The following is a 19954-nucleotide window of genomic DNA, read 5'->3' as shown; positions in this document are numbered from 1 at the left end:
TTTTTAATTATTTATTAATATTTACAAATTAGATTCTTTGATATATTGTGTAATTGGCTGAAATTTATTATTTTGAAGATATTGATCTTAGACCGAAACAATCTTCATTTTAAAAATCAAATGGGGTCAATGACTCTGTCATATCTGTCAGTACTTTAACAGTTATCCCACCAAAAACATTCTGTAAAAAACTAGCCAATGATGGAGCTCGATGGAGTTGCTTGTTTATCTCTAAAAAGTAATGAAATCCAGACAAAGTTGTGCCAAATCTAAGGTTCCTTCCTGCGATTTCTTTATTATAGTTAATGTTGTACGACTTGGCCGTTGAACATTCTTTATACGTTAGTGGGTACAAGTAAATTTTGTTATAGGTAATGTTATATCTGTTGTATATATGTTTGTTAAGCGAGATAATAGCCCATACTGGTATTGGTAATTGGACGCTAGTGTCTCATCTTAGGCTGCTGTTGATTGTGCAACACATGCATTCAGCATTGAAAATGCTGACTTCTGCTCTCTTTTTTTTGGAGCGTCAAATCTACCACCGATCTTACATAAAATAGACGTTTAGACGGATTTCTATCAGTGATAAGAAGTCCGTCAGTACTGGAAAAAAAAAATTATACGGACGGATTTTAACGGAAAACAATCGCTTATAAACTGAGCAACACACATAGCTTGGAAGGAACATGTCCTAAAAAGTACCACTCCATTAAACTGAGGCGTAGGTGTTAGATTTGATTTTATTTTATTTTCAATATAAATTTTATCTTGATAATTTATCGTCAAAATTTATTGTTTTATGAATAATCGCGAATGTAACATTTTTTCTATTACTTTTGTAAAAATGACAAAACCATGCCCCTCATAGTCATCGAGGAGTAGAAGAAAACACTTGAAAAAACCACGTATAGAAAATTACCAAATGATTCATCCCACTCAAGAAAATATAAGAATTATTGCGCGAGCACTCGACGATAAAATCGATATCGCAAATGTGTGACTCCTGCTATCAGTTTAATGCTGTTACAATTGATTCAATATTTGTTTATAAATATAAATCATTAGTTATTGTCCACGACTTTGTACGAACTCAATTAATGTTTTAGAAGTTATACTTCTTCTGGCGCGTTAGGGAACAATGATTAGAGTACATTTTTACGATGCGCGCGCACACCGACACAAAAAACCGACACCCTCAAGTTAGTTATATTCAAAATTTTATATTTTCAAAAAAGGGTTGGCAGTATACACTTTCAATTCAAGTCAAAGTCTGCGGGCTCATTCCGGTGATTTAATTGATTCAAATGTACACAAATCTCAAATTTTAATGTACTAGAGCGAAACTTGGATATCCGATAATGAGATAACTAGATAATGCGTTATAATAAAACTTTCAATGTATTAAATACCTTTTTTCTATTGTTAGTGTCGTTTTTTCGAGGCGAAAGATAATATTTTTATATAAAAATATGCAAAAAGTAAATCATAATAATCGGTCAAGCCGTTTCAGAGGAGTGAGGCCTATACTAATTAGATATGTTTACCTTATTTAATAAAAGCGTCGCAAAGTTACATACATTTTTCCAAAAAGCATTACTATTAACACAATACATAATTCACAGGAATTGTTTATTTAATGGGAAAGTACCGCTCTCTGAATTCGTGATATAAGGGACGCTTAAAAGTACGAACTGTCAAAGCAAAATTGTTTATTAACTTGAACATACTTATGTACAGTTGTATTTACTGTATTTATATAATAGCGTAGTAATTATGTCTTTATCTTGTGCGTTCACGACGTTGGTGCTAGCCATTCACGTGTATTTAGCAATCGGCTGCCCACAACTCTATGGTATGTTTATTTACGCAACAATTTCTAAGGCTCATATAAAATAATTAAAATAAGAATAGAATTATTTTCCTATTATAAAATTAGTTTAGTTTCTATCAAAATAAATATTTACGTATTCATTTGAATGTTTATCTTATTTTATATAGTACCATACTATTTTCAACTTAGTATTTACTTTTTGTGATACTGATTGTTACTATTTATAATTTTTCGTGAATTTTTTTTTCGGCCCCTTGCGAGTGGAATGGGTTTAAGCCTCTGACTGTTCGGTGTTTTGTGCGTGTTTTAATTTAAGCAATTAAAAGCGGTGATAGCCCAGTGGGTAGACTTTTACTTCACTTTCGGGGAAGCGAATTCGAATCCCGGCAATTAAAATATCACTTGCTTCAACCGTCAAAAAATATCGTGAGGAAACCTGCAAACCTTAGAGTTCTCTACAAAGTTCTCGCACTCGGTCAGCGTGGTGGACTGCGGTCTTGCCCCTTCTCATTTTGGAAGGAGATATCCCCTATGTATCTATAAGAAAAATGATATGTAGACTTCATTCATTTCAAATAATTAATCTAACTACATAATTTTATGCGTCTCATTTGGGTAAGAAATGCCACCTTGGGCAGGTGGGCATACCCCAGGTGGAATCTCGTAGAAAATGTATGAACTGTAGATATACTGATAAAATTTAAAACAAATATAGTTTTAGCTTCAGTATCAGTATATACAGGGCCCTCTTAAAAGATTTTCAGAAAACAGCCGCGGTATATCTGATCTAAAAAAATCTCACTTGCCCCCCCTAGACCAGAAGCTTGGTACACCCATGGCGCATTGCCGTATTCCGGTCTTATTTACCTGGTTGCTGGTTTAATTACAGGCACATAACCATTGAAGCTTAACACCTGGGCCTCAGGTTAATAAACACAGGGCAGCTTTATTTATATGCCATAGCTTTTCACTGACTGGTGAGCCATCTGCTTGGTCTCCAGAGTGGAGCGTCAAAGCTCTCAATTCCTATCTCCCGTGAGTAATTGGAGATTTGAATTAGTAAATAGAAATAAAAGTAAGCTCTAACCCCGTATTATTAATTTTAGAACCCAAATGTTTTTGTTTATTTACAGGCGTTCAAGCACCATACCTATTATACTCGAGAGAAAACTGGGGGGCGGCCCCCGCCAGCGACATCCATCCGTTGAAGACGCCCGTCCCGTATGTGATTATACATCACACATACTTGCCTGCGGCCTGTAACAGCACCCAGCAATGTAAAGCAGCGATGAAATCCATGCAGAACTATCACAATAGTTTAGACTGGGGGGACATTGGATACCAGTAAGTATTATCTGTTGTACGTACTTTACATCTTAGTGATCAACACCCAACGAGATGGGTCGACGACTTCAAGCGAGTCGCTGGGAGCCGCTGGAAACAAGCGGTTCATTTACCATGTTTTTGGTTTGGTTTAACCCCCGAGATTACTCTTTTTTACTACAGTCAATTCTGTTGCACATAAATCTCTAAACTTTACAAAGTTACCCAAAATAATGCTGTGCTTTTCTACAGGGAACATTGTAAAAGGACAGCAATACTCAAGATTACGTATCAATACATTTAAGTTTAGAATTTTGTGTTAGAATTGGCATCAGAAAGTGTCAAAATTAAATTGATCTTTTCGTTCAGTTTCTGCGTAGGCAGCGAAGGTGGAGCGTATGAAGGGAGGGGCTGGCACAATCTCGGCATTCACGCTGGTCCAGTGAACAATTACAGTATCGGAATTTGCCTTATTGGAGACTGGAGAGGTAACTATGCCTGTGAAATGAACATCAGCAAGTTAGTGCCCGCGTTAATTTTATCTTCTTCTTGCCTTGAATGGATGTCTTGACGTCAGTTGGAGCGGCGAGCTCTGTAGTTTTAAGTCCATCACGCTAGCCGGTAGATTTCACACCTTTGAGAACATTTTGGAGAGCTCTCTGTCGTGCAGTTTAAAAAGTATTTTTTTGTTTGCAGTGGAACAACCACCACGTGAGATGCTGGAGACGACAAAGTCTCTGATAAATACAGGCATTCTGAACGGTGCTATCAGCCCTACGTACGAACTGAAGGGACACAGTCAGATCATGGCCACAGAATGTCCCGGGACCGCATTACTAGATATAATATCAAAGTGGGACCATTACTCCGAGGAGCAATTTGTTATTAATAAAAAAGATAATTAAATTATTTATTAGAGGTTTACTTTATTTTTTACTAGCTGATCCGCGCAACTTCGTCAGCACCAAATCGTTTACCGGTTCTAATATCTTAAAATAAACTAGAACCTTTTTGCAGTGCCACTTACCGGGTCCAACTGTGAATCTAAACAATCCAGGAACCCACTCAAACACATACTTCTTTATTTTGCGAAAAAACTGACTGACGCTGTTTTAATCTACATAAAATCTAAGAAACGATACAATTCAATTGTAGAATTTGTAGGTATTATAGATGCCATAGGTCTGACTTAACTATAACAGTTTTAGACAGAAGAGATAATAATGATTACTTCATACAGTGGTACATTTTTTTATGTATCATCAATCATTTTCGCCACACACTTTCCATTTTCCATTTTCCAGTTTTTGGAGATAATAATGATTACTTCAAACAGTGGTACATTATTTTTATGTGTCATCAATCATTTTTGCCATACACTTTCAAATGGATTAAATATTATATTGAATAGTTTTGCATTTAATACATAAGAAATGACTATTGTGCACGATCGACTTTGTAGTCAGTCTTCTATGGGTTCCAAAACACATCTTGTTTATACGCTTTTAAAATGCTGTCCGGTTTAAAATCTAACTTATTTTTCCTTATCATAAGCATTGCTTTAAATGGAAAACATGTAGCTTTTCGCTTTTATATCGCAATATTGTCTCGTTTTTTTTTATTTATAAAAAAAGCTGAGAAAATATATTATGTATTTAGAAATCGTCGAACGAAAGTGCTGCTGTTTCCGGATAATGATCCCAAAATCACTTACTTTATAATATATTTAATAATAGGTTATGGGTTAGGTTACCATAGGTTATAGGTTATCATAGGAGCCAGCGAGCGAGCTATGCCTGTGAATTCTGACATCAGGTATGTTAATTAGGCGTGTCTTCATGAAATCGATAATCAATATCAAGTCGACAATTAATCATTCATCGCCCTCTGAGTTGTTGGTTCCGAGATTTTCTGTTATTCTTGCTTTTATATTCGAAGACCGTTTAGAAATAAAAAAAATACCAATTGAGGGTAGAAATGAAAATAAAGAATCTATTATTGTCATGCATGGCATCAGGCATGATGGAAATGTTTCCATTTTACCCTAAACAAAAATCATATTAATAATGTCAAGACATCTATAACCTAATATAATCATGTGTGTTGTATGTGTGTGACAGTGTGTGTGAAGGTGTAATAATTAATTTATACACTCAATTTGTAGCAGAAACTTATAAATAAAACGAAACTGTAGTATTTCTTACATTTTTCAAAGAATTCCACTTCAGGAATTCACTGTGTCATAAAAAAATCACACTTCTCAGGCTAGCGCAAATCGAACTGAACTTCGTTCTAGAATGCACCGTGGTGGCCGTGTGACCGTCTGTGTGTGCGCAGTGGCGCACGCCATTCTTCGCGTGTTTTGTTTATGGAGGTATTTTCTATTTCACCCACTACTTCTATCTTGAAAGAAAGAAAGAAATCTTGCCCTCCCTTCCCTTCTAAAACCTTTCGCAAGAGTTATGTCGCTGTTATTTAGTAAAATCCGTATGAAAATCTGTTCGGTAGTTTTTCAGTTTTTCGTGCCCAGATAGACAGACAGACACAGCGTGGGACTTTGTTTTAAAATATGTATGAAAAGAAGATTAGGATTTACCCAGTTTATTGATGACAGCGAGAGGTAAAGAAGTTTTTGTGGGATTGAGTATACGTTTTATAACACGATTCCTAAGATAATTTTCGATCTACTAATGCTTTAAACAATGTGTTAAAAGACAAAACACATTTATTACGGCGAGGTTACTATACAATTGATGAAATACTTAACTTGGATTTTGATCTTCCAAGCAACCTGACGAAGCATTTTTCGGCCAATTGGCGAAGTGGGCAGCAACACTAATTTCTGAGTCCAAGGCCGTGGGTTCGATTCCCACAACTGGAAAATGTTTGTGTGTTGTTTAAAGGTATATAATAAGTATTTATGTATATTATTCATAAAAAATGAAGAACTACTGAGTTTCTTGCCGGCTCTTCTTGGTAGAATCTGCTTTCCGAACCGATGGTAAAGTCACTACAAACATACATACTTGACGTTTCAAAAGTGCTTATAAAGTAGGCCTACTCGAAATAACTGAATTTTGAATTTTTTAAAATATAAATCATTCATCTTAGTTCCTATAACACAAGCTATACTTACTTTGGGGCTAGTAAAATGATGTTGAAAAAGAGCAATAAGCTGAGTTTCTTGCCGGCTCTTTTCGGTTGAATCTGAATTTACACCATAACTCCATACTAAAAATAATTATTTAACTACTGGATTTGAACTAATGCAGCAAGCATCATTTAGTTCTATGAACTACTGTTGATTTGATGAAAAGGATTGAAGACAGAACTCCTCAGCAAACCAGTCACTTAAGTCTTAACTATTCTGAATACATAAAGTTGTGCCACACACCTATACTCGTATGAGTATTGTATTGGTTAGACCTAACAAAACATGTTAGAAACTTTCTTGGTTAACCTAAATTCAGCAAATGAATCAACTAAACATGCGATCGCGATTATTCCTGTACCTACTTACATATCACAAACAATTATCTTACAAGCTTCCAAAGTCCAAATGATATGGTTAGATGCATATTTGAATATTAGCTTATGTATTATGTTATGCTTGTATTATGAGCTTATGTATTTAGTTATTCGTATGTATGTATTTATATTTTGTACCACCTGCAGTTTGTTCTCCTCTTTTTTTCTAACTCTAAGATTCGATGAGGATAAAAGTCCTTCCATCCATTTACAGACTTGGGTCAGCGCTGCTTACCCAGCACTACTGACTAATATCCCCATATTATTTGTCGGCAGCGAGATGGGAATGGTACCCAGGGACGATCATTTGCGATTGGCTATGTTTACGTGATTAAAGATTTCAAATAGTGGGTGATTAAAGCTCCAAGAGCAAGAATAGGTGTATTTATAACTAACACTCAGTCATCTGTTTAAATATGTTAACATAATTTCCATAGCTATCTTTTATATCTTTACTAAATATCATAGCTATGTATATTTGCCACTGCCTGTGCGACTGAACAAATCTTTACGTTAGTTTTTGACTTATTGAGGTAGGTTGTACACTATGTACTCGCAGGATTACGCTGCGTAAGTCGTAATTTGTGCGGGCGAAGCCGCAGGGCTAAGCTAATGTGTAGGATTTGCTTGAATGAAGAGCACTTACTCCTTCTTTCGTTAATTGCCACAATTTATGGTTTTTAGAGTGCCATTCACCGTAAAACATCTACCATATTAAATTTACCTTCACGGAACACTCGAAACTAACCTGTCAAGGGTATGGCAGTTATTAAAATTAAACAAATACACCTAGTTGGTTTATACGCGGCATCGTACCGAAACGCTAATCGCTTGGCGGCACGTCTTCGTCACCGTTTTTATGCCCGCCTGGTATATTTACGGCTACTAATGGTTATTTAAATACGAGTTTACAATAAATAACTACAACGAAGATAAAGTGTCATTATTATGAAGGTAAATAAAGGTCCAAGTACAATGGAAGGTTTTAGATGCATTTATGCAATACATGTTATGATTGCATCTAGTTGTACGGCTGTACAGTCGTGCTGAAAATTGTTTCATTAATTATTTTATTTAAGACTGGTGAAAACGTAGGTATTTAATTGTATACGATAACGCTTTAAATACACGCATCGAATATTTGTAATAATGATCAAATCTAGACCAACCAAAAATATGGGCTAGCCGAAAAAGTTTTATGTTTTTGTTATATCTGTTGAGTTAATACTAGTTTCTTAAAACAAGATCTTTCGTCATTTTTATGCTTTCTGTACCAGCAAACTAACGTAAATAGCGTCCTTATTCGTTAGGGAGAACTTATTTTTCAAAAAAAACTTTTAGAAAACTGTTAACATATCAACTTTGTTATTGGTCGAAGATAGTTTCTGTTAGTAAGTGTACTTAGTTGGGAGGAGAAATGATGGTCATGTATACATTTGTTATTACCTTTAATTCGGACAACACATGGATTTATTTACACCATTATTTTGAATCTATTGTTTGTTTTTATATTGTCTGAGTCTATATAGGCAAGCTCACGAGTTTATATGATCAGCTGATAAACACGTGTAGTAAATATGATTATGTAAGGTAATGATGTACGTAGGTATATTTGCAATCATAATAAATTTTTTTTGATTTTGTTTTCTTCTCGTTTTGGTAATCCTAACTGTCTAATAGCAATACTCGAGATCTAATACCAAGCCCTTACGAGCCCATTACAGGGACCGGGTCTCTTCTCAGAATGAGAATGAGAAGGGTTTCTAGCATTTTGGCTGTAGTCAACACAAACCGATTTGTAAACTTCACACGCCTTTATGCACATCATGGAGAACACTCGGGCATGCAGGTTTTACCACAATGTTTTCCTTCATAAAGTCATAATATATCTTTTATCTTTAAACGAGCAATTCTTGTATAAATAAAATTGGAATCTCGGAATCGGCTCCAACAACGGATTTTCATGAAATTTAGTATACAGGGGGTTTAGGGGCGATAAATCTATCTAGCTAGGATTCATAATACAAATATTAATTGAAATTAATTGAAAAGAGTGAGGATACCAGAAGGTACAGTTTCAAATGACATTGTACCCTCATACTCTCGCATGCTCTCTGAATGAATGAATTAAATAAAAATAAGCCAAGGTGAGAACTACCACGTTCTTTTAATAAAAACAATATAATGCTTTAAGAATCCTTTATATTCCGGATTTTGTCTCTATTTGAACTACCTAGTTAAATATGATTATATTACATTGGATCACATAAAGAAAGGTGCAACCACAAACTGGATGAATTTTATAAAGAGCCGAATGTAGGGATTGTGCAATGTATGCAAGGCACGAGAGAGCTAAAGAGAAGAAGAAGAAGAAATACTTTATTGCACACAAACGTCAAAATGTACATAAAATATAGCATAAGCAAAAGAACAAGAATTGTAGGCATGCAAAGGCGGCCTTATTGCTGCAAGCAATCTCTTACAGGCAACCTAAGGTTGATGGAGGGCTCATTTGAGGGGCGTAGAGGCCGAGGACGACCTAAGGGTCGGTGTTTTGGAAGTTCGGAGTTGGAAAAAGCTTCTTACTGCCTCCACGCCCTTCAGACCGGAACACAGTATAGCAATAATGCTGCTTAGCGGCAGAAAAAAGCATGGTGGTAGCACCCCGGACCCCAGACGAGCTCTGTCACAAAAGCTCTGAGTACTAATACTAAGAGTAGAAGTCTACTTTTAATAATCCCTGCTTATATCAGTCCCATTCGCAACATTGCCGTAAACCTTCCGAAGCGCAGTATAGTCAAACCCCTCATCCACACTTCGTTGGCAAAAGCTGCTTAACCCCGAGTACGTATCAAAAGTTATCAGCAGCACTTAAAGGTTACCCGTTTTGGCACCCCTAGTAAAATTTAGTATAGTCTACTAAAGTGTAATTGTTACAGTTGGACACACCAGATACTTGGCATCTGGCACGTGACTAGCTAGTAACTAAACCTACTGGTAAGGATACATTAATTTAATTATTGTCATTGACCCACCTCAAGCATCCATATAATCACTTACCCAACCGGCCATTTTGATATAAAAACACGAGACCTTCCTTGCGACGTCTTTTATTTATTTATTTCCTTTTTCCGTTTTCTTTAATTTAACACGCTTTTTATTATTCAACATAGGAACTTAATTTTGTTCGTTTAGCTACGCTAAATTACAAGGCCAATGCGTTTTGAACAAGTGTCTAAAAATTTCCAATAATATTCATTTGTGTTTTTACCCACAATGGAATGTTGTAAAAAACAAAATTACTTACTACTTTTCTCACACGAAAAAATAACAAAATTATTATAAATCAAAAGTTTCTCCTACTCTTGCTTTATAGGCCCGCTTAACCCTCATTTATGTAATAAAAATTTTTAGTAAAAATATCGATTGCTGATTTGCTGATTAACCTACTAGGATTACCTATTTTAATACATATTAAACGTCACTAGCGCGGACAGACATACATACATACATAAACAGAATACAGTTAGTATGGGAAATTTGGAATCTTATTTCATTGGAAATCATATGTCGTGAAAAATGAGGCCTATTTACGTCAGCTAGCCAAAAGACTTTCCATATGATAAAGAAATAGGAAAAGATAAATAACAAAGAAGTATATAGATAAATTAGCACTAATATTAAGTGATTAATTGATAATTTTATGAAATTGTTTTCGCTAACTACATAAAGGAATATCTAAACCAATCACGATTCGATCTATCAGACGCGTAATTACTTTGTAAAGCCGCTGCGGAAACTTAGTTTTGTTACCTACCGGCACGGCACATTACTAATATATATTTATTCATATTACCATTTGCAATGCCCGGAATATATTAATTCAAAAAGTCTATTTGTAAGAGTTTGGTTTATGAAAATGCGTGTAAATAATGTGAAGCTTTGTTTTATTAACCCCGACGTTTTGGCGTCATAAGTTTGTGTCTTTGTGTGTGTGTGTGTGTGTGCGTGTGTGTGTGTTTGTGCGTGTGTTAGTGTGTGCCTGTGTGTCGGTCTGAGTGTGGCTGTGTGTTTATATCATGGTCTGATCCATTTACACCGTCAGGAGTCCGCTGAGTTTTTTTTGGCTACTTCCCGGTAGATTCTGCCTTCCAAACTCAGTGTTAGAGTCACTACAACCAGGCGGTATTAAAGTTTCGAAAGTGTATTAAATTAGTCCTACTGGTAACAAAATTATTTAGTTTTGCGTCTTTGTATTTATAACGCAAAACAACGGTCCTTGTATACGGTTAGTCCTACAGGGAAAGAAATAATAGTCCAATGAAATATACACAAAAGTACCAAATTAAAAATACCGTCATCGAAAAACGACCGCACCGCATCCTACATCCTTAAAACGTGAAAATCCTTATAAAAAAGAAAAAAAATAGCAAAAAAGCGCAGTGTTTATTTGTGGTTGGTATAGATGTACGTCGAACAGAACCTACTAAGATAATAAAACTTAGAAATCTACTCATAGACTTAGTATGTAATTAAAAACACTATGACAGTACTGTAATAGAGTTTTTTTCAGGAAACTTAAAAGAAATAAACAAGCAACCATACACAACCTCTAACTTTGGCGTTAGATGAAGTGTGTGTACATATACACACATACATATAGCTCCGTTCTATTGTGGGTAAAAAACAACACAGGTTTTACTTTTGCACGTATAATTTAAATTCTCATAGCATGTTTTTCTCAATAGTGTTTTCGCCTCGATTCATTCATGAAACGGCCGGGGATAAACCTGGGCGTGCTGGCCACTATATACATAGCTGCCTCCCAAACTAGCTAGCTATAGTATGCTTACTACCGCAAAGGAATGGACGGTGAATTTATTTTTCTTTGCCTTTACTTTTGCGGGATACAAACAATTGCATATTCTAAAGTTAATGAAAAATGTTAGTGAAATAGTAGAACAGATATTGTGATTTCTGTATTATTCAAAATCAACCTGCGTTTTTGTTCTTAAGACATAGGTGAGTCCAAATGTACAATTTTTTTTTATTACGTACTTATCAAGATTCGTTTTATTACGGACTTACGATGTGTTGTTATTTTTAGTCCATTAATTACGTTCTAAGATACTTATTTCAATCAAATCCAATCCAATAAGACTAAAACAAAAAACCAAAACCGCTTTAGAGAATCTCATAATACCTGTCTTATACCTATTATTCAAGAAATCACAATGCCATGTTATTGCGTTAATGATAGATATAGGTAAGAAACACTTTCGCATTCATAATAAATTAAGGATAGGAAACATTTAATAAGAGATAAAGTGATAAAAAAGCCGATTTCATATTAAAATAAGTACAGAATCCCAAGTGGTATGAAAACAGGGTATGCACTAAGCGGTGGGTGATGTAAAATGAAAAAATCTCCAGTTCGAGTTAGTTTTTTTACTTGTAAGTTCTGGAGAATTCCTCCACCTAATAGTATCCGCCCGCTTAGTGCAAACCCTGTATGCACGCCACTGAGAATCCCAATACCTTACTAGGGACAAAGTTGTTTTAAAAAATTCAATCTGGATATTCTTTTCATCTTCTTTAATTTGTATTTAGATACTGGAAACACATTTCTTTTTTTTCACGATCTTTGTCGGTCATATCTAGTGATTATTTAATCCGTGATCATATCATATATAAGCATTTGACAGGTCGTTTACAATAAAGTTTTGTTTCTTAATTGGCAAAACATACTATTTCCAGAATATTTTTACGACGCTGTTTTACACTCATTTATTCATAATAGTTTTATTGTAAGTTAAATTAGAGTTTTAATTTCAAAATCCTCTCCTCCTCCTTACACCTCTTCAGTTTTGTTTTTTTTTGTCATCTTTACCTTTTAAGTCTATCTACGCACAATTATTCAAACCCTGTCCACATTATCATAGGTTAGACTGGTAGAAAATGACTTCAGGCATTAAGTTTCGCCCATGTACTTTTTAAATGTTCAACAAAGTATTAAAACAAACAAACAAGTTTAGACATTCAATATTAGTAACAGGAAAATGTGTTTTTTATGTTACCTAAATTACTTTTTTAGCAATTTTTTGTTAAGATACGTTTGTAGCAGAACTTTAAATAAGTATGAGTGTTTTTAATTTTAACCATAGAAGGAAGTTAAAGTGTAGTAGTTTAAACTTATGTGTAGAAATTACGATTCAAATTTCATCAATCATCATCATCATCATCATATCAACCCATTACGGGCCCACTACAGGGCCCGGGTCTGCTCCCACAATGAGAAGCGGCTCAGGCCTTAGTCCACCATGCTGGCCCATTGCGGAGTGGTCGACTCCACACACATTTGAGAATATTATAGAGAACTGTCCGGCATACAACTTTCCTCCCGATGTTTTCCTTCACCGTTGAAGCAAGTGATATTTTAATTAAAAAAGCACATAACTTAGAAAAGTTAGTGGTGCAGCTGGTAACCGGACTCGGCCCCCCGAAAGTGAAGTCAGAGTCGTGCCTACTGGGCTATCACCACTTAACAATGCTACTGAATTAATAATTAAGGCAAGGCTTTTGAAAAGTATTGATGATTAAAAGTTCTGCAGGAGTAGTAGTCATACTCACAAGTATAGGCACCTACGTTACGTATTAATTTAGTTTGTATGCACCGACTCGTTATTCATGTAGAAAACATCTGATAAACTATTATTCATTTATTAAGAGTAGTACTAGGGTGACTAACTAATAAACGATTTCCGCAGGATAATTACTTTTGTTTATTATGAGCTACCTAGTACCACAACACTACCCTTTGTATGTTTCTACCAGTTTGGCAGATTCTAACGAGAAGTAACCGACAAAAAACTCAGCAGTATCTCTTTTCGAATTCAACATTAAAAAATCATCTTTACAATAGTAGGTACCATATCATATCATATATAAAGAAAAAAACATATTCATATATAAAAAAACTCTTTTAGCTAAAATAAAGCAAAAACAGAACTATCGACAGAGCGGCGATACGCCTCGGTCTAACTTAGGTATACAGCCGAACATCATCAGACTTTGATGAAAAAGGTATCTTCATCCTTTATCTATAAAAAGTAATGTCATGAGGGATGCAAAAATATGAAAATAATACTTTTTTTTCATCACAACCCGAATTGTAGCCGCTTGCAAAGACGTCTTTAATCAATAGTACTATTGGATTGTGTTGGTTGTGATTTGGGCACACCATTTTAATAATCCTTCTTTTAGCTTGTCAGATTTTGTTTGTTTAGTCCATTAATAATTTTCTTTCATTCTTTTCAAAATAATTAATTTAGAATAAGTTGGTTTTTTTCCTTTCGTATAGTTTTGTATATTTAGTTTCTCTTTTAATTTTTTTTCTTTTTTATATTTCCTTTTCATGTTATAGTGATCATCTTCTTTCTTCATTTAGGGTCGACTTGAATATTAAACCTGGTAGGAGGCTTTTGCCGTGGCTAGTTACCATCCTACCGACAAAAACGTGCCGCTAAGTAAAATAAAAATTGTAAAAACTTTCTTTCTTCGGTGATGCTTTGAATAAATAGACCTTCGTTGAAAATTATAAAATACGAATGAAACAAACATGGTTTCTACTTAAATCAACAAAACAGTCAACATAATATTGTATTAGTCTAGCATAATTAGGTACGCAATGAAATAAATTCATTAGATGTTATCCCGAAAAATACTTTCCAAGTTTGGCAAACCAATTAGAGGGCAAAATGTATTTACCCAATTCCCCTTAGGTAGGTGAAGGTACGTCACGCCACTCCAGCCACGTCACGTGTACGTTAATCAATTTGTCATTGATATAATATTTACCTAATCTATCCGTCCATATAATAAACAGATGCCTCTACAAGATACAATATACATACTATAAGTAGGTACGGTCGGTATCAGTGCGCTTGGAACAAATTACTTTAAAAACGAAATCAGGCGAATACGTGAGTTTGCATTATTGTCTGAGCAGTACATTAAATATTTATGTCGTTACAGTACATTTCAATTGGATGAAAAAAGATAACAAATATGACGGTACTGATCACGTGACTTTATTTTAACATGACCTCTAGTGATGCGCTAATGCTGAATATATACGAGTAGGTATATCACGAATGAACAGCTATCGAACGAATTAACTCAGAAGTAAAGAATAATAATTTCGTTTTATGTCCTCTTACTTGCAAAACCTATACATACTTATAGTGTCTCAGCAATTAATATAATATTATATCCCATCTCTAATAATGAATGAAAGATTAAAAACACAGACCTTTGAAGCAGCTCGCCAGCCATGTTAGCCCATTCATTTAAATATAACTAATTTTAAATCCGATCGGACCATTGCGGTTAACAAACGCCCAGATTTAAAGTTACGCTTTTCAGCAAAATTCTTATTATGGAGCTAAAGACAAATTAAACATTAAGTCGGTTCTCCATATACCTACATGCATTCAGAGATTTTTAGACAAGCGATTGGATCTGTTGGTAATATGCAAAATCTGGTAGGGAAACAACATATAACGTGTTAGATAAGAGCATTATCAAAAGCTAGATTGTTTATTATTATAAATTATCGAAAACAGGCGTCACGTTTATACAAATTAATACCTACATTTGAAAATATTTGACGTAAAGACTAAAGATTTTAAATATTATTACAGAAAAAGAAGTGTACGAAGTTGTTTATAAGTCACCTTGTGAAGTGTCTTTAAACTATCATAGTGTGGAACTTAGTTATGATGGTTTTACTGAAATTCATGATGTGCACAAATATTTTGGCCGTTGCTGTAGGTGCTCCTGCGCTGTTCAGAAGTAAGTAACAATGTACATTTATTTTCTGTTCTAATTAATGCACGATGCTGTATCAAATGGTTTTGTTTACTTACAATATACTTAAACTCTAGCCGCTGTATAATTTTTACAGCCCGTAAATACAGACCTGTATAAAAAATCTGTAAATATCGTCATACCGCTCTAATAGCGTTTAAACTAATAGAGTTTAAACGCTATTAGAGTAGTATTGTCTATGATGAGTCTTAAAAGAGAAACTCTTGATATTACAGTATACAAAGGAAAAATATAATATTGTGTGTGTGTACATTTTTGATGATTTTAAATTTGATAAATAAGCAATAAAAAATAAGATTCAATGAGATGTGACGTACAAAATTTTTATCGACCTTTCTATTTTAAACAAAAATTCTAAAGAATTTTAGAATCTTTAGCACAGATAAAGAATGTTCGACATTAAAATTCCACACTCTCCCATTAAAAATATGATGCAAATAATATCGAACATTCTAAACTTCACTTCCTTCCTTCAATTGATTTTAAATTTCATTTTTTTTTTGTTTGAAAGGTGAATTAGTCATAAGTGTTCTATGTTAGATTTTAAATATGGGATCCACCTCAAGGGAAAGTGAATATTCTTGTAGAGGGTTTTAATTTTTTTTTATTAATATTAAATTGTATCGAGCCGCCGGCAACAAAGTCGTCTGACTGTGCGGACGGGACTCTTACTCAGGTAATAAGTACTGTCTGACCTACTAATATATTTTTATCATCAGAGGATACAGACGATAATGAAGTGTTGACCTACGATTTTCCGTTCGTGACGCGAGCGCAGTGGTCGGCTCGCACTGCAAAGCAAAAGCTGTCATTGCAGACCCCAATTCCCTACGTCGTCATCCACCACTCGTATACACCTCCCGCTTGTTATGATGGTCCAACGTGCAAAAAGGCCATGAGAAGCATGCAAAACTTTCATATGGACGATCGAGGATGGTGGGATATTGGATATAAGTAAGTTTATGCTCGACCGTACTGTTATGAAATTTAATCTTACCATCATACAGATTCTCCTGCTTTTCGCGGACTTTTATTCTTCTACCCTCACGAGGGTACATTGCCGAAGATCTGTTTGGTGGGGAGTATAAGGATTGAAGAAATTATAAATTACACCATATCTCCTGCTTATCGCGGAATATAGCAAACTAAGCTTAATTTTCATAATATATTATGGATTTCCGCAAAGTAACGCCTGCTTCTATCCATTACGACCGTACGTATTGCCAATATGGACAATTGACAATTAGGGCTTTAAATATCTAGACCTTATATATTTAGGTTCAATGATAAGTTATTAATATGTTAGCCCAACATGAAAACCTGCGACAGTTATGTGCAGACAAAGCCTATCATAGAAGAGAATTCAATGCCTTCCCCGCTACTGCAGTGGGCTTTCGGGCTCAAGCCGTTATTATGTTACTGATAAGAACTATAACCGACGGCTTCGAGTGCTTTTTAAGACAGGGTGTTTGACGTCACTTTCCGAACTCTAAACTCTGTTACTGTGAATTTCTTATCAGCAAAACTAAATTATATTAAGTTCACCCCTAAAATAGAAACTTGGACTGCCACAGTATTTACCTCATAAGGTAAATGCATAATTTTTGGGTAAGACAGCTTTAATTTTATACTTAATGTTTTGTTAAATCTATAGTTTCGCTGTCGGAGCTGACGGTGCTGCGTACGAAGGTAGAGGGTGGGACGTTCTCGGAGCTCATGCTTTACACTTCAACAACGTTAGCATCGGAATATGCCTTGTTGGAGACTGGAGCAGTAAGTATCTAATCCATGTATAGTAGTAATCAACTCGCCTCTCAATAACAGGCCGTCTACTGCTGAACATAGGACTTTTGTGGGGAGTTGCCACTCTCTACGGTTTTGCGCCGCTTACTTCCAGCGATTCCCTTCGACTTCTCTGTTGCCTGCCCCCTTCGAGGGCAGTTCTACCAACACTGCTTTTTTTTTCTTTTTTTATATTTGCTGTAAATTAAAAAATGCCGTGTCACATCACACAGCACGTTCGAGATCTCTAATCTTCGGAACCGCAGAACAAATTTAAAAAAATGGTAACGCATGAAATACGTAACTGGTAATCTTCATCATCATCATCATCAACCTAATATCAACAACATATCCCACAACAGGGCACGGATCTCCCCTCAGAATGAGAAGGGATCACGCTGGCCAAGTGCGGATTGGTAGACTTTGCACACTCTAATGGAGAACTCTCAGCTCAGGCATGCAGGTTAAAGATATTTAAATGCTTAGTTTAAAAACGCACCTATCGGGGCTCGAACTCGGCCCCCACGAAAGGGAAGTCAAAGTCTACTTACCACAACTGGTCCAAAAAATCAAAATGAAAAACCGATCATTAAAGGTCGCCACTCCGCTTTGGCACAGAGTATAAGGTCCATCCTTCTCTCCCTTTAAAGAGTTGGGCTGTGCTAAGCTAAAGATATTATCCTTAAAGTGATCCCAAGCCTGTTAGATTACAATCAGATCTCGCTGTTATATGGTTCACATAACAATGGATTATAATTTAAGGCTTGATTGAACACAATGTTAATTTGTGTACCCACTCAACAGTCACAAGTCCACGTCACGTCATCCGTTTAATCTGGCGCATTATTATAAGCGAAGAAATGTGACGGATTTTTATTTATAATTGCATTTGAATTCTACATTTCTTTCGAATGATTTAAAGTTATTTTTTTAAATATTATTTCAAACAATTTTTTTTTTATATTGTGAAAATAACTGAAATTTATTGCCAAATGTTTATAAGTTTGTATGTGTTTTACAAAATTCAGATCCGCCATTCTTCTGCGATCATTAAATTATTTTAGAATTAAAGCTATTAGTTTGTACAAACATTCATAATTCATATTTTTAATTCTAATTGAAGGAGATTCAATAAAATTGTGAAAGGATCTATCAGTATGCTATATTAGACAGGTCGCAATAGAGAAGTATTGTGTCTGCGCTTTGCCCCAAAGGACGTAACGTAGGACGCAAAGAAGAAGTATGCTATTAGGATATATAACAATTGTTTCCATTCCAGATTCTCTACCCCCTACGAGTCAACTAAAAACCGCTCAGGCTTTAATAGCAGCAGGAGTTGAATTGGGATATTTGAAAGAAGATTATAAGCTGGTTGGTCACAGACAAGTCCGTGATACTGAGTGCCCTGGGGACGTTCTCTTCAATGAAATCCAAACTTGGGATCACTATGCGCCTTTCCCGGCTTCGGCTGACGATTTACCGGAAGTTGAAGAGCTGAAGAAAATATGAGGTTGTATATATAACATTAAATTGTAGCAATATTTCTTAAATATAGTTCCCCCCGTGCGAGTACGACGGCCGAGTCCCGTCGCGTCGTGATCCATGCAACTGGGTCGAAATATCGACAAATCCCAAAATATTATCGTGGTATGTTGAACTATATCTAAGAAGTGTAGATTACCCAACAAAATCTTAGTTTAAAATTGTATAATAGCAAATACCTTTAATATATCCATGACATAAAGAGGCTCCTATTAAGTATATTTATAAACTTATTATTAAAACTAGATACAAGTACCTAATCTAAGAAAGGTGTATCTAATCAATTTAATTTTAATTTTTGAATTGTCAATGCGCAGTGTAATGGCAGCTGTTATTAAGATGAACTAGCGGGCCCGCGCGACTGCGTCCGCCAATGAGCCGTCTTAAAAATATATTCGTATGTTGCTGTTTTATAGAACTTTAAAGAAACAACAATTCCGAAAATTACGATATACTTACTACATACTTCCGTCGTTTGGCGTAACGTTTACCGTTCACGCATCGCAGGCATCAGAATCTATCAAAAAGGAAATTTTTTGTAGTTTTTGCCCGAGATTCCAATATAAATGAATCCCAGCTAGATCGATTTATCGCCCCCGAAACCCCATGTATACTAAATATCATGAAAATCTTTGGAGCCGATTCCGAGATTCCAATTATATATATACAAGAATTGCTCGTTTGAAGATACCTATCTATTTAGAAGATGTTGTTACGTGAAATAAAGCCTAACCACGAAAATAAAAACACCTGTTCTTGGGAAGCTACATTTGCGCGGCAATGCATATATTGCAAACCAAGTGTATAGAACGACAAGGTGCTATACTTATTTACAGTATGGCGGGTTTTTTATTCTCCCGGTCAGGCTTTTAGTAGTTACTAGTTAGTTATAGTTATTATCTAAAAGCTAAAGAAAGTATGCAACAACTGTGTATTTAGAATTTTGTGATAAGATCAGTTCTCTAGTCGATTCCATAATAATTTGCGCAACTCACAAAACAGAGGTACATAATGTATTTATAAAACAAATAAGTCTGAATCTAATCTACTAATATA

At 35.1% G+C, this 19954-nt stretch overlaps 1 protein-coding gene across 1 annotated transcript; it reads left to right on the top strand.

Moving 5' to 3' along the window:
- Positions 1 to 1709: 1709 nt before the first annotated feature.
- Positions 1710 to 19121, top strand: LOC120627906 (peptidoglycan-recognition protein LF-like). The gene is made up of 9 exons (XM_039896029.1): positions 1710 to 1855; positions 2968 to 3178; positions 3527 to 3645; positions 3854 to 4059; positions 14467 to 14476; positions 15449 to 15538; positions 16294 to 16528; positions 17229 to 17347; positions 18636 to 19121. The coding sequence occupies exons 1-9, from the start codon at positions 1777 to 1779 to the stop codon at positions 18863 to 18865; spliced, it is 1299 nt and encodes a 432-aa protein (XP_039751963.1). The 5' UTR covers positions 1710 to 1776; the 3' UTR covers positions 18866 to 19121.
- Positions 19122 to 19954: the final 833 nt, after the last annotated feature.

Source organism: Pararge aegeria, chromosome 12, assembly GCF_905163445.1.
Source record: "Pararge aegeria chromosome 12, ilParAegt1.1, whole genome shotgun sequence".
Taxonomy (NCBI): Eukaryota; Metazoa; Arthropoda; class Insecta; order Lepidoptera; family Nymphalidae; genus Pararge; species Pararge aegeria.
The sequence above is the reverse complement of the archived record's forward strand: the minus strand, read 5'-3'. Positions and strand labels throughout refer to the sequence as shown.